General features: G+C 44.0%; 1 protein-coding gene across 1 annotated transcript; it reads left to right on the top strand.

Moving 5' to 3' along the window:
* Nucleotides 1-2285: 2285 nt before the first annotated feature.
* LOC123252867 (carcinoembryonic antigen-related cell adhesion molecule 20-like) lies at nt 2286-15445 on the top strand (the record flags this gene model as incomplete). The annotated part of the gene is made up of 5 exons (XM_044682100.1): nt 2286-2742; nt 11326-11601; nt 11686-11958; nt 14672-14807; nt 15391-15445. Coding segments are annotated over 5 exons (1197 nt in total), but the record flags the coding sequence as incomplete, so codon positions are not given.
* Nucleotides 15446-15500: the final 55 nt, after the last annotated feature.

Here is a 15500-nt window from a genome sequence, read left to right as displayed (position 1 = left end):
TGTTGTTAAATACCTTAAAGGCAGCATTAAGTAGTTTGGAGGTGGGTATTTGGGGGCCAGATTCCAATTTCCACAGCTTCCTTCTAATATCAGGAGCTGATTGACTTTGAAATGCATATTGGGGAGAGGGCCTTCCTCCAGAGACTTGGGCTCTAAGTGGGTACATTTCTTCTTAGCTTCCACTAACCTGCTGTGAAACATGGCAGGGACTTCCTCCATCTTTTGGGTGAGCTCTATTACTTTCTCATAATTTACCTGTTTTTTTACTCCTTTCACCATTTCCTCAATCAAACACATCAGCTTATGTCTGACCCTTTCGTAATCCCAGCCCAGGTCAGATGTGGAAACTGCTGTAGCACCCAAGGGACATCTGGTTGCTAACTCACTTCCCTTCTTCTGTGCCAGATCCCAGATTCTCTCGTTTTCATCCTCATATAGCAACAATGAGGCAGGATGATGTCAATGTCGCCCTAGGTAGGCTGAAACGGCAGGTGGTTGCTTTGAGTCAATGAAATGGGTAGGATTTTCAGGATACTTGCCTAATTTCTCTCCCCATAACCTCTTCCCTCAGGGGGCAGGTCACATGTGATGGTGCATAAGACAAGGAGCTTCTGGTATGGAATGGACTGGGAGGAGGCAGAAGGGGGGAGGGGAGCAGGTGGCAAGCAAGGGTATAAAGCCTGTAAAAGGGAGGAAGCAGACCTTGCAGAGGCTGGAAGGCGGGGATCTTCTCCTGAAGAGAGCTTTCTGCTGGAGCAGAGGGAGAGGTACGGGAGGAAGCAGAGGAGACAGACAGGACAGGGGCAGAGCCTTTACCCTGAGGTGGGGGTAGGTGAGTGGAGGAAGGACATGAGCTCAGTTGGGGAGAGAAGTGAGACTGGAGCCAGGACAGGATCTTCTAAAAGATTGGGTTCTGGATTTCCTTTAGCCTTCCTAGCCATGCACACCACACACTGCCCAGTAAGTTCAGGGCTCTGTGCCAGGGCCAGGAAGGCTAAGACATAAGGTATTTGTGTCCACTTGGTGGCACAACAAGTCCAATGGAAAGAGAGTGTTATAACTAACAGTACCATTTCTTGGTCTTTGGGGCTATATTGCGGCCAGGAGACATTGCAAGAAGAAATCAATTTCTTCTTCTTCTAGATGGACAGATCTACCTTGTCCCAAAGCTTTCAAGGAGTGCCCATTGGTGAATATTTGGGAATAGATGCCCTTACCTCACACTCCCCTCCACTGACTGCACCCCCTCAGGGAATGCAGCAAAAATCGGGACCCTGGGGGAGCAAGGACTAAACATCACTATTTCTGACCTCTGATCAAAGGGAGTTCAAGCAAGATACCTCCTGGTCAATGCACCAAAATATGGTGTGGGAGAAAAACAGCCAAGCCTGCAGCAGGGTCTCTCCCCAAGAATAGGAGACTCAACTCTGTTGCATGCAGAAGCAAGAAAAGAATTGTATTCCAAGAAGAAGAGGTTTAAGGTGGTGAAATAGCCTAAGAGCTGGTAGAATAGTCTGGGGCCTAACCAGGTAGCCCTCCGACTGATGGGTGAGCCCAGGCACTAGCTAGAAGAGTAGCCTCTCTGGAGCTGATAGTATGGAGTAGCAGCTCCTCTGTAGACTGGCAGCTTCCACACTCTGTGGAGCAGGTTGGCATGTTTATTGGTGTCTGGTAGCTTAGTATCTCCCTTTCCAAACTCAGGGGGAGGTATGTTTTGGGGTTTGTTGCCATAGGGAATAAGGAGCATGTGCAAGATGGGGGGATTCTTCTGGAATGTCAGAGCCCCCAGAGCTCAGGTTCCATGTTCCTCCATTGTCTACCTTGTCATCATCTGTCAGTGTGGGAGAGATCTCGCTGCCCTTCTAGAGTGGGAACATGGGAATGAGGGGGGTGCAGTACATTGGAGGCCCACTCTGGGTCATTAATTATTTCTAAGTACATAAGTAATTAATAAAATGGAGCAGGTACAAAGCTGATGGTCAGTCTAGAATATTACAAATCTAGAACACAGAGTGGAAAATTGAATAATCTGCAATTCATGCTTGACTGATGCTGAAACTAGAGGTTTTGCAGTTGAGGTTTAATCAGCGCTAACTGGTGACAAATGCAAGACTTCAGAGTAAGAGGACCCCATTCCTATTCCTGCCCCTCACTGCCCCCTGTCAGCCCACATCAAGACCAAATTCTCAGATCTTCTGCAGAGACTGAGACAAACAGAAAAATGGGTAGCCACAGGAATCCCCTCCAGACATGCCCCACTGAGCCCACCCTAAACTCTGAGGCAGGCTTGGCAGGCCCGCCCTGAGCCTGGGGACAGCTGCGAGATCCGGGTCTCCCAGGAGGGCCAGGAGATGCTGCTGACTTCTGCCTCCTTCCTCCCCTCAGCCTCCATCCTCAGCTGCTGGATCCAGCCAACGTCTGCTCAAGGTTTCACTGTTGTACCAGATCCGGCCTATGGGACAGAAGGTGGCAGCGTCACCCTGAATATCCAGGGGTACCCAGGGAGTACTTTGTCCTATACTTGGTACTATAAGTCATCAGCTGAGGATCCCACCCAGGTTGAGATCGCCTACTACCAAGCTAGTACCGGAGAGCAGACACCAAACGATATCCGACAGAGAGTGCTCTCTAATGGCTCCCTGTTCATCCCAGACCTCATCCTCAATGACGCTAAATACTACATTGTACAGATCGCGGATTCCCTTGGAAAAGAATTTCAAGGAGTCCAGCTGACTGTGTATGGTAAGTGCTGCCCTGGCCAGGGACCCTGCAGTTGCTCTAACAGCCTCTCTCTGTCCGGTTCCTCCTCACATCCTTAGCCAGGGAGCAGGAAGAAGCCCCAGCATGACCCTCTCCCACAGGAAGTATCTGAGGAGCTGAGACTCCCCAAACTCAGGGCTTCCTGCTTTTTTTTTAACCCTTACCTTGTACCTTACAATCAATACTGTGTATTGGTCCTAAGGAAGAAGAGCAGTAAGGGCTAGGCAGTGGGGTGAAGTGACTTGCCCAGGGTCACACAGATAGGTAGTGTTAGAGAACAAATTTGAACCCAGAACCTCCCAACTCTAGGCCTGGCTCTCAATCCACTGAGCTACCCAACTGCCCCCTTATACCCTCTTGCTTATCACCCCCAGAGAACCCACGAGAGTTCAGAGGTCCCTGATTGTTGAGGCCCCAAACTCTCAGGGAATGCAGGGCTTCTACACTCTCCAAGATAAGTTTCCAGAGGACTTGGCTGGATATTTCCAGGTGGACTAAATCATCTTGGCTGCTCTGCACCAAGCCACCCAGTCCATGACTGCCCCAGGAGAGGTGATTCACCTCAGGGAAGATCTGGAGGTCCAGCTTAGTCAGCTATGACTGCCAGCTCTGCCTTGCATTTGACCAGGGCTCATAGTGGCAGCTGATCTCCTCCAGAGGTTCCTGAGGCAGGAAATTTATTGTTGATTTTCTCCTGCCCCAAGACATTTAAAAGCATAGGAGGCAGGTAGAGCATCGGGAAAGAAGAGGGTCAATGACATGCCCTTTCCAGTTGGGTCCAACAGGCGTACTGTCCCAGGGTCCTACTGCTCGGGAGCCAGAGGCCTGCTGCCTTGGAGGTCTGTGAGAGAGAGAATCCTCTTATGAACAGGGATGCCAGGGGGAGAACCCCTGCATTGGCTCCATTTTCTGTTTCTTTTTCTTTGTTTTTTTTTTTAATTTTTAAATAACCCTTGCTTTCTATCTTGGATTCAGTACTACCATTGGTTCCAAAACAGAAAAGAGGAAAGGCTTAGGCAACTGGGATTAAGTGGCTTATCCAGGGTCTCGTAGCTAAGAAGTATCTGAGGACAGATTTGAACCAAGTACCTCCCATCTCCAACCCTGTCTCTCTCCACTGAGCCACCTACTTGTTCTTATTGCCTCCATTTCCTTGAGGAAAGACCAAGAGAGGCTCCCAGAGGCTCCCTTCTATAGGGTAAGACTGGGAGGGAAGGTCCTGGTCCCTGCTGAGGTCTCAGCTGGAGGAAGAGGAGACACATTCAGTTCAAGGAGAGGATGAAAGGTCTTTTGGGGCTCCACCCAGGAGCAACTTTCCCAAGGAGGAAAGTTTTTCAGGTGGGAAAAAATGTCAACATTAGCTTACGTATTCCAGAGGGCATGCAAAGGGCTCTATGTGGCATATTTCACTGGATTCTCACAAAGACCCTGCAATGTAGGTGCCATTTTTTATCAGGGAAGAAAATGAGACTGAAAGAGACCAAGTCACTTGGTCAGTCACCAGCTAGTAAGTAGCTGAGACAGGATTCGAATTCAAGCCTTCTTGACCCCATCCACTACAGAAAACTGCCTCAGGTGGTCATGAAAGCTTTTTTAAAATTCAGTTATTCTATTTTCCGAATTACATGGAAGAATAATTTTCAGCACAGGGTTTCCAAAATCAGAAGATCCGAACCGTCTCCTTCCCTCCCTTCTCTCCCCCTACTTGGGGATGGCAGGCAATTCCATCTGGGTCATCTAGGTATTACCAAGGAAAACCCACTTCCCTGTTTGCCCTTGCTGGAAGGGCACACTCACCCAGAAGCCAAAGGCCAGACTAACAGAGATACACTGAAGTGAAAGTCTCTAGAGTCATTCTCTGGGCTTCGCAGCCTTCCCTGTCCAAAAGCTTTCCAGACTGAGTGGCATCCGCCATTCTGAGTCTGACTTCCTCCTGGGCTTTTTCTACAGAATAAGCAAGCAGTATGTGTCATCTCTCCTGACATACAGAACGTGGAAACGTATTCTCTGATGAAATCTGTACCAGCCAGATCATATTAACTCCTCCTGGGGGGGAGGAAGGCAGGAAGGAACAGAGATTCCAAGATGTCTGAAAAGGAATCTCTCCATGAAAAAAGAGTCACTGAGCTGGCCCAGAAGTCTCTTGCTTCTCTTTGATCATATTCTCCCTAAGAAAAGCACAGACTGTGTTGAGCACTACAAGCTCAATGGGAAGAGAGTCTCTGAGCCAATAGGCTGCTGGGGTTTTACTTGCATTTTGTGCCAATAACTGAAGTCTCAGCATTAAAAAGGGTAAATGCCCAGTTAATATATCCACTTTCAGCATTTGGCCTGGGAATCTTTCAGCAGAGATTCAGTGACTGTTTCCCTGGGATGTTTGAGTGGTTTCGGGATGACTTCGGAGGCAGGAATTCCAGAGGCCCTCTGGGGAATTTCTTGCTGTGAGGTGTTGGGTCTACAGAAGAGTAGTGACAAGCCAAGACTTCTGGGGATTCCTTGCAGAGTGTCCTTATGGGAAACTGTCCTAGGCATCTGGCTGTGGCAGATGTTCCAGAGTGAGATGCAGGAGTCGGCACTCGGAGAGAGCTGCTGCTCTTCTCCAGCTGACTTTCACCTAATACCTGAGCAGAGGAGATTGTGGGAGGCAGGTCCTAAGAATCACCCATCTGTTGATCCAGAGGCATTTATTCAGGCACCTATCATGTGTCAGGCACTTTACTGGGTACTGGGGATGAAAAAATGACAAAATATAACGAATCAGAAGCCTCAAGGAGAACGCATTCTATTAGAGGAACATATAAACATGGACATGAAACAAATGTAAGGAGAATAGGGATCGACCCTGGACTGATGATTTCCTGGGAGGTGGAAATCTTGGGGGAGGCAAATTCCCTTGCCAATGCAAGCTAGCCCCTTGCTCTTAACTCCTAGCCTTTGAGTTCTTTTGGGCAGTGAGGAAGAAAAGCAATTTGAGGAGTAAATTAAGAAGCTGGTATGTTTCTGAGACAAAACTTGCACCCAGTTCTTCTTGGCTTCAAGGCAGGCCCTCTAGTTATATACAAAGTAATTAGGGAGGGAGGGAACTAGTAGAGGATGGCACCAAGAAAGGCTTCCTGGAGGACATCTAGTTTAAAGGTCATCTTGAAGGAAGCTAGAGGATGCAAGAGGGAGAGGAAAGGACAAAGGGCATCCCAAGTTGGGGAACAGAATTAACTTTATTCCTCAGGACTGGACACTCTAGTGTTTGAGACCTGGGAAAGAAGTTCTGCCCACTGAACCCTCTGAAGATCCTAGGAAGAAAGAGCCTGAGGAGGACCCAGTGATAGTTGCTGAGGCAGGGAACTTGTGTGGTTCTAAGACTGCTTCAGTTTCAGGGCTGGTATGAGGCACAGTAGATGGAGTGTCAAGCCTGGAGTTGGGAGGACTGAGTTTCAAATCTGGCCTCAGATACTTCTGAGCTGTTTGACCCTGGGCAAGTCACAACCCCATTTGTTTAGCCCTGGGGTCAAATGCTCTGTTCACATCTGGGCACCACAAATTGAGATAGACATGGACAAGTTCCTCGCTAAGAAGCTGGTCTTCAATGTCTGATAGAACCAAGAAGATAGCCCTGGGCTCCCATATTCAAGCTATGGCAGGAGAGACCAACCCAAAGTGTCCATCATCAAAGGACTTGGCCATTGCCAAGTGAGCAGAGGCTTATCACTCCAAGCTTGGCTATAAGGAGATGGATTTTCAAGTCTAGAATATTCATGATATCCATTTGCTAAAGGCATAAGGGAGAGAATTATGGCATGGAAGGAACACCTTCTAGAAATCACAGCTATTAAAGCATGAGAGTATCTTCCCACGGGATAATGACAACTCATTGTCATGGCCAGGGAAGTTTTTCAGAGCAGGGAGAGTGAAGGAAAGCTGAGTCTTGTGCCATATATGGTCATTGTATAGGACTGTGTAGGCAGCATTGCTCTATATCAACCCAGTGGGTAGAATTAGGACCAGAGAGGAGAGATGAGAAGAAAGCTAATGTCAACATAACATAAGGGAGACCTCAGAAGCAGAGCTGTCCAGAGGTCCAGAGATGACAAGACCATGGGTAAGCAGAGGATGGATGACTATTGTCCAGGTATGCTGACAGATCTTGGACCAGATGTTCCCTGCCATCTCTGGTGCTCTGTTGTGCTGAGACAGTGATATGCTGTGGACCTTTTATAAGTCTCATCACAGTCAAGACTACTTAGTCCTTAGGGAATGCTGTGGAATTTCTTCAGGGACAGAGAACATCTGCTGAACTTTTTGGGTCCCATCCCTGGTCAAGGAAGGAACAAAAACTAGACTAGAGGGAGGAAGAAGGGAACAAGCATTTACTAAGTGCCTACTATATGCTAGGCACCATGCTAACTCTTGACATAGATTATTGTATTTCACTAGGGTTAGTGGATGAGATTAAAGTATGTAGGGACTCAATGGGATCACAGGCTCCTCCCACCCCAAGGAGGCTACTAGTAATATCCTGGGTCTTCCCATTCAATTCCCTGAGTATGGACCTTCCTAGGGGAAGTTTATGGAAGGAAGCACTGCCATCAATATCCAAAAGGGAGCCTAATCCTGGGAGGGGCTCTGATTTTGAGAGATGATGACTGGGTCTGCCAGGGCAGCTCTATGGAGGTCTCCGGGACACTGTGTGAAGCCACCTGAGGAAGAGGGCCACATAATAGGAAGTAGTTCTGAGATCAGTGGTGTCTCTCAATCACTCCCATTTCAATAGGGACACTCCATCCTAGAGAGAGAGGACTTGGCAGTGGGTGCTGAAGAGAACCTGGCTTCTGAATCAAGAAACCTGGGTTTTAACCCCAGGGCTATGATTTCTTATTTGATGAGCCTTGTATGAGTCTCTCAGCCCCTGGGAGGCTCTGTTTTTGACCCTGAAAAATTAAGAGAGGATATTAGATAAGGCTAAAAGCAATTCCTGGTGAAAATCTCCATCTTCACTGTCTCTGTGAGCCCTAAGCTTTCAGGTTCCTGGTCTGAGAAAGGCCCCCAAGGACCTTCAGGTAAAGAGGAAAGAGCTGAGACCCCGGAAAAGGAGTAGTCACTCACTTTCTTAGCAATCACATCAGTCTCTTTGGGCCTTCATTTTCTCCTTTGTAAAATAGGATAGAAGGATCCTGCAAAGCATCACACAGGTGGAGTCAAAAGGGTCCTATTATCCAGCTAATTCAGCTCCCTCATTGTACTGATGGGGAAACTAAGAAAAAGAGGTGGTGGATGGAGCAGCAGCGAGGCCCAGGGTAAGAGTAATATGCACTGACTGTTTCCTGGAACCACCATTAGGGAGGAGACATTCTGATTCAGAAGGGAAGAGAAATGGGAAACAGTGAGCAAAAACTGATGGAAGCTTTCTTTTGTGCCAGAGAATTCTTGGGTAGTCAGCATGTCAGCATCCAGGCAGCCCCTCTGAGAAGGCGGTCTTTAAATTTCAAAAATAAAATCCAGAGACCTTTAAAGGAAACCAATTTTATTGACGTATAACTATTAACATATTTTTATGAAATACAATCAGAGAATGGAGGTCAAGGGACTCCTGTGGTAGAATGAGATGCTGATGAGAGGCAGAGAAAGCCTCATCAGATAGGGAGTTTACTGGACCTGAAGTCAGGAAGTTCTGAGTTCAAATCTAGCCTCAGACACTTGCTATATGTATGTGCTCAAAAAGGCATATAACCTCAGCATACGTCCGTTTCCTGAATTGTAAAATGGGGATAATGAGAGCACTTTTTTTAGTAGCTTGTAATATTTTTTCCTTGGTCTGGTAGTTTTTGAATTTGGCTATAATATTTCTTGAAGTTGTCAGTTGTGGATTAAATGTAGGAGGTGACCTGTGGATTCTTTCAATTTCTACTTTTCCCTCTTGTTAGAGAATGTCAGGGTAATTGTTTCTGATAATTTCTAGTAGGATGATATCTAAACTTTTTCTTTTATCATGATGTTCTGGTAAACCAATAATTCTTAATTGTCTCTTCTAGCTCTGTTCTCCAGATCTTTGATTGACTAGATGAGGTCTTTCATATTCTCAAATTTTTCATTTTTTCATTTTGTTTTATATATTCTTTCTGCCTTCTGAAGTCATTTGCTTCTATTTGTTGAGTTCTGTTTTTTAAAGACTGAATTCCATCCCTGGCTTTTTGGTCATCCTTCTCCTTCTGGTCTGATTTTCTTTGTAGATCATCTTTTGCCTTCTTTGCTTCATTTTCAAGCTGGCCAATTCTGACTTTTATTTTCTTGTTTTAGTTCATGTATTTCCTTTTTCAAATTGTCTTCAGTCTCTCTTGATTGCTTTTTGAGTTCCTGAAGTTCTTGAGTTAATTGAATTTTGAGATCTTCCAAAGCCTGTGTCCAATTCGCTGGAATTTCTTCCTCTTCTATTTCTATTTCATTTGCTCTCTTTTCACTTCATTGAAAGAAGCTGTCAATTGTCATTTCTTTTCTCTTTTTCTGTTGTTTAGTTATATTTTTTCCTTTTCTGTTCTGCTAGTTTGAGCAGATGTATTTAATGATCTTTGATGTAAGATCTTCCCCCAGCTGGCAATGGAGGTTTGTAGTTACTTTCTCTGCCCTCTGAAGACTTCTTGTCTTTCCAATTTTTGGTATTTAGCCTGTACTGATTGATCTGTACTTCTTAATCTGCCCTGAGGCTAAAACCTGGAGAGGAGAAAACAAACAAACAAACAAACAAACAAACAAAAACTTGGGGTGGGGGGACACAAAAGGAGCATTTTTTTTTGCTAAGCTGAGCTGTCCAGCTGGAAGGTCCCCCTGTGCTGTCCTTGTGTTTGATCTCTTTTTCTTTCCTCTTGAAGCCCTTTGTTCTTTATCTCAGTGTGAGGAAGCCAAGTGACCTGTGGTCTGAGGTTTGGCTCTCTCTAAGCCACCTTCTTCCAGGTGTTTTTACTGTGTTTCTCTGGTTTTCTCCTCCAGTCACCTCTCCAGTGCCTGTATTCAACTCCCTGAGTCCAGCACCAGCAAGGCCCTTTCTTCAGGCAGTTGCACCTGCCCTCCCTGCGATTTCAGGGGCCCCTGGACACTGCACAGCACGTGGGGGAGGTGTCCTGGGATTCCCCTTCTATACCCTCAGACCCAACAGTTCAAGAATTGAAGTCTTTTTCTTGGCATACCTCTTTAGTTGTGCAGCAGTAGGGTTCTCCCTGCTCTGTTGCATTGTTAGATTTGTTCTCTTTCTTCTCAAAGCGCATTGTTTTTTACCTTTGTGTGTAAGGGAGTGGAGGTTTTAAGATTTGCTCTGTCTAAGCCGCCATCTTACCAGAAATCGATAATGAGAGCACTTAAGCTCCCAAGATTGTCATAAGGATAAAATGAGATAATGTTTTTAAAGCCCCTGACAATAATAATAACCATAAAAAAAACAACATTTATGTGGTACCTAACATGTGCCAGAGTATGAATAATGTGTGAGGTCTAGAGTCAGGAAGATTCATCTTCTTGAGTTAAAAACTGACTTCAGATACATACTCACTGTGTGACACTGGGCAAATCACCTATCCCTGCTTGCTTCAGTTTCCTCATTTGTAGAATGAGTAAGAGAAGGCAATGGCACAACACTAGTATTTTTCCAAATAGGGGCCCAAAGAGTGAGACAGAACTGGAACAAATGAACAACCACAACTACCACATGCTGGACACATTTCTTTTGGTTGCTCAGGTGCTAAGTCATGTCTGACTCCACATGCACATACATGACCCTATGCATAAAATCCTTAAGATTTCTCTTCCAAAGATCCTTGAGTGGCTTGCATTTCCTACTTCACTGTATCCCTATTTTGCTGATGAGCAATTGAGGCAAATAGATGTGAAGTGACTTGCCTGGGGTTACATGGCTAGTAAGTGTTCCAGGACAGATTTGAAATCAGATCTTCTTTTTTTATTTTTATTTTTTATTGATTAAGAAAATTTTCCATGGTTATATGAATCATGTTCTTTCCCTCCCCTCCTTCCACCTCCCTCACATAGCCAACAAGCAATTCCACTGGGTTTTTCATGTGTCATTGATCAAGAACTATTTCCATATTATTGATATTTGCATTAGTGTGATTGCTTAGAGTCTGCATCCTAAATCATATCCCTATTGACCCATGTGATCAAGCAGTTGTTTTTCTTCTGCTGAATTCAGATCTTCTTAACTAGACCTTCATCTACTGTACCACCTTGCTGCTCCTGTCAGGAACACATTAGGCACTTAATAAATGCTTATTCCCAACTCTTCATTCTCACCTTAATCACTAGGTTCATCGTGTCCTGGGAGGTATCTGGAGGAAGGGTAGTCCAGGATAGAGTACTCCTTTCCCATAGTTTCCTGCTCTCCTTAATTATTAGTACAGCTGTAGAATGATGTGGCATCTCCTTCCCTATGATATCAGGGCCTATCCCCAAATGTCTGTAATTGAAGTATTTGGGTTTCGGCTTTAGGTATTTTTTTTCTTGAAGTGATGCCTGATGGAGATGCAGCCCAGCCCCTCAATCAACTCTCTCTTCTTTTGCTTTCTACAGAGAAACTGGCCAAACCCAAGATTGCTGTCAATAACACCAACATCATAGAGAATGAATCTTTAATCTTTACATGTGTCACAGAAAATGTGGGGGCAAACATTCGGTGGTTCTTCAATGACCAGCCTCTGTCACTTGATGAGAGGATGAACACATTGGAGAATAATCAGATTCTCATCATTAAGGGTGTGAAGAGGGAAGATGCTGGGTCCTATCAATGTGAAGCCTGGAATCCAGCCATTGCCAATAGAAGTGATGCCTTCACGCTGACTGTGAACTGTGAGTGATTCTCTGTCTCCTTCCCCCCAAACTCTGTCCCCAGCAATGACTGAAATCCCATTTCTCTCTTTCCTCTTTACACAGATGGACCAGAGAATATTAGGATTCCTCAGAGTCCTGAAAGTGGGGATATTGAGGTCCAATTCAATGACTCCCTGACTTTAGAGTGTCTGGCTCTGTCTTATCCCCCTGCCCAGTATGAATGGCATGTCAATGAGAGTTCTAGTCCTGTACATTCAGGAAGCACTTATACCCTCATGCCTGCATCTTTGGAACATTCAGGAAAGTATACATGTTGGGCAAAGAACAGGGTGACCAAGTTATCAGTGTCTAAGGACATCACCATCAAGGTGGCTGGTAAGTCTTCTCTCTCTTTCCTCAGAGAATAAGTCCTTGAGTTGGCCTAGAATGGGATGTAAGAAAGAAGTGCTCAGGACCATTCAAGGGGACAACTTTTCATGGTGCATTGGGAGAGGACAATTAAAGAAAAAATCTCTTTAAGGGATGTGGTCAGATTTATAGTGAATGTTAGTCCATTTATGCTAGTTTGTCCTTGGTAGAAATGGAGACAAACTTCTCTTTCTCCCTTATTAATCTGAGAAACTCTTATGTCCAATGCAAGCTCATTCATCATGTGACACACATTTAGGTGCCTACCGAGTGCAGAACAGTGTGCTAGACACTGAATGAAGTACAAAGTTTACCCAAGATTTCATTCTTGCCTTCATGATCTTACAATCTAGTAGAAGGTTCAGACTCCAACAAAAATAATTGATAGACAATATTAGAGGATAGGTATGTTTAGAGAGTGATTGCATGATAAAGTGTTGAGGGAAGCCTGGGGGGAAAGTGCATTGCAGTTGTGGATGGTCAGAACTCAGGTTAGGTTTCAGAGAAGAGTTATCACTTGAGTTGTGCTTTAAAGGATGGGAAGGAGTTCAATAGGTCCAGGAAGAAGAGGAATAATATTTTATTTCTATGGAAAAATAGCTCAGGTTAATGTTCAAAGGTAGGAAAGTATGATGTGTTCCTAAATACAGAAAATAGACCAATACAGCTTGGGCAGACTATGCATGGCCATAAGTAGTTCTTCAAGTACTTAGTTCTAAGGAATCACTATGAGGATCACACAAAATTAAACAGCCATCACAATAAAGAACCATTCCTCTCTCCTTCCACCTTCTGAAAGGATGAGACAAAGAACAAAGAGATGAAAAGATATGGGAAGAAGATAGAGGAAAATTAATATTTTTAAATTATAAATGTAAATTAGAATTTCATCCATAAAAGAGAAGAGGTTAGCATAGCTCATTAGAAAGCAAAAGCTGAGCAATATGTTGTCTATAAAGAATACATCTGAAATATAAAGATTCACAGAATTAAAATACAGGGTTAGGAAAAAAATCTCTTATGTTCATGTAGAACTAAAAAAAGTTGATACCAATCATGATCTGAGATAACAGCAAAAATGGACTTGATATGAAAAAAAAATTAGGGAAACTCCATTATACTGAAAGGTACCATAGACACTGAATTACTGCACCATTATAACAATGAATGTGGGCTAAATTGCCAAACATATATGTTTGGAAAAAAAAGATGAAGAAAATTACAACAGTAAGGGATCTTAATGTACTGCTTTCAGATGTGGAAAATATTACTAAAAAGAGAGATGTCTAAGGACCTGAACCAAATTGTATGAAAGTTGGATAAGATGGATCTTTGGTGAATATTGAATAAAAAATGGAAAGAGCCTTCTCATCTATGTGTGTCACTTTTACTAAAACTGATCATGCACCAGGGCATTATGAACTCCTTCTTGCTAAAAAGCAAAGTAATAAACACATATACTGATCGCAGTTCAATAAAATTCATATTCACTAAAGGTCTTTGAATTAAAAAGGGAAAACTACAGAGTAAATGCCATAATTGTAAAGAGCTGTTGGATCAAGGACAGTTTTATCACTTCTCCTTTTGACCAGAGTAAGTGATCTCATTTCTATCAGCAGACCTTAGCCCATCTTCCTCAATTCTCCTCAATAACAATACATGGAGCACTTAAAATGCAAAGGGGAAGGGCACAGATTGGAAGAAAGACTAAAGGAAGGAAAACCAATAAGGAAGCTTTTGAGAAAAAAATCAAATGGAAAATAATGAAGGCTTTTGACTAGGAAGTGGGGAAGAGAATGGTGAGCTCAGAGGACTGAAAGCTGAGATGAATGTGACAGACAGAAACACATCCCCAACCCACACTGCATCATTTTATAAATTGGGAAATTGATGTCCAGAGAGTGGAAGAAACTTCCCCAAATCTCATAGCTAGAAAGTGACAGGGGCAGGATTCTAATCCAGCTCTCAAAATTCTAATCCCAGTGCTCTTTCTGTTACAATGCACTGCCTTTCAGGGATCAATGCAAGAGACAAACATTTAGCGATTTTTTGAGGAGAAAATGACATGATCAGAATGGTATTTAAGAATGATTAAATATGGACAATGATCTGAAGGATAAACTAGAGAGATGACACACCAGAGTCAGAAACATTGGCCAGAAAATTATTGCCAATATGTGGAAGAGAAGTGATGTATGTCTACTGCAGAAACTGAGATGAGGGGATAGATGTGAGAGATATTGTCCAGTAGAAACACAAATAACCATAACATTAAGGAGGCCATTGCAGAACTTGATTTGATGATGATTTTGAAGGAAAGGTCAAAGATTGTTTTAAATCTGAACCAAATGACTGGGAGTTTGGTGGTACCATCAACAGAAATAGAAAAAGGTAGGGACACAATGTTGGTAAGAGACCATAAATTCTGAGACTGGGTATGTAGAGTTCAGTGTGATTGACCAAAATTCAGGTGTCTCCAATTATTTGCCAGGAAGCATACAATGTGACCTTGACAAGGGAATATTCAGGCTCAAGGAAGAAAAGCTGAGTCTATGTTATCAATCAGCTAGCAATGCTTTAGTATTTAGGAAGCCCCAGGCACTGGGCACAAGAGGTAGGCGCTTCATGTTTGGAATGCCTCAAAAACCCTGAACGTCCATCTTCTCTACTTTGTCCACAGCATCTAAGTCTCCAGGAGGAAGCAATGGTGCCACAGTCTCTGGTGGAGCTATCACCGGCATTGTGATTGGAGTTCTAGCTGGAGTGGCTCTTCTTGGGGCTCTCATCTATGTCCTCATCACCAAAAATACTGGAGGGTAGAATCAGACTCCTTGTTTTCCTCTCTCCTAGCCTGTGTCCCAGAATGAGGAAAAGAAACCATGAATGTCCTCTGTAATCTATTCCCCCTTCTGGCACACAGTCTACTCCCTTTCCCAAACTCCTACATTTCAGTACTAAGATCCTTGGGTGGCCTCCTTCTTTGGGCTTCCCTCCTCACTCTACAGTCACACTTAGTACATCTTAGAACAGGGGTTAAATTTCCCATCAGGCTGGGCACTAGACCTAACCATTTTGTCAGGTCAAAAACCAAATGAACTGATATCCAAGAAGGCAGAGAGATAAAGAATGGGAGGGGCCTCAGGGAGAAAGGAGGTAGATTAGTATTGACAACATAGTGAAAAACCAAGTGAAGAAAAAGGCCACTGGAGCAGATTCAGAAGCTATAGACTGGCTTAGTAGCAAAATCATAGTACCTTGAGTAAAGGAACTAGTAGTGAGATTGTTGTACTTCAAGGATAAGACAGGAAGCCTGAGGGCATCCAAAGACAAGGCTTGGCTCTCCTCCAAAATCCCTTCTAGGTCAGGGAACTCTTTTACCATATTCTGTTCTTTCTTAAGGGACAAAAAAGACCACCCTCAAGAGAGACAGTCAGCACCAAGACGTGGTAAGTGAAGCCACCAACCAAAGAAAGCAGCATCTAATTTTGGGAGTTATGTCTCAAACCATA

This window comes from Gracilinanus agilis, chromosome 6, assembly GCF_016433145.1.
Source record: "Gracilinanus agilis isolate LMUSP501 chromosome 6, AgileGrace, whole genome shotgun sequence".
Lineage (NCBI taxonomy): Eukaryota > Metazoa > Chordata > Mammalia > Didelphimorphia > Didelphidae > Gracilinanus > Gracilinanus agilis.
The sequence above is the reverse complement of the archived record's forward strand: the minus strand, read 5'-3'. Positions and strand labels throughout refer to the sequence as shown.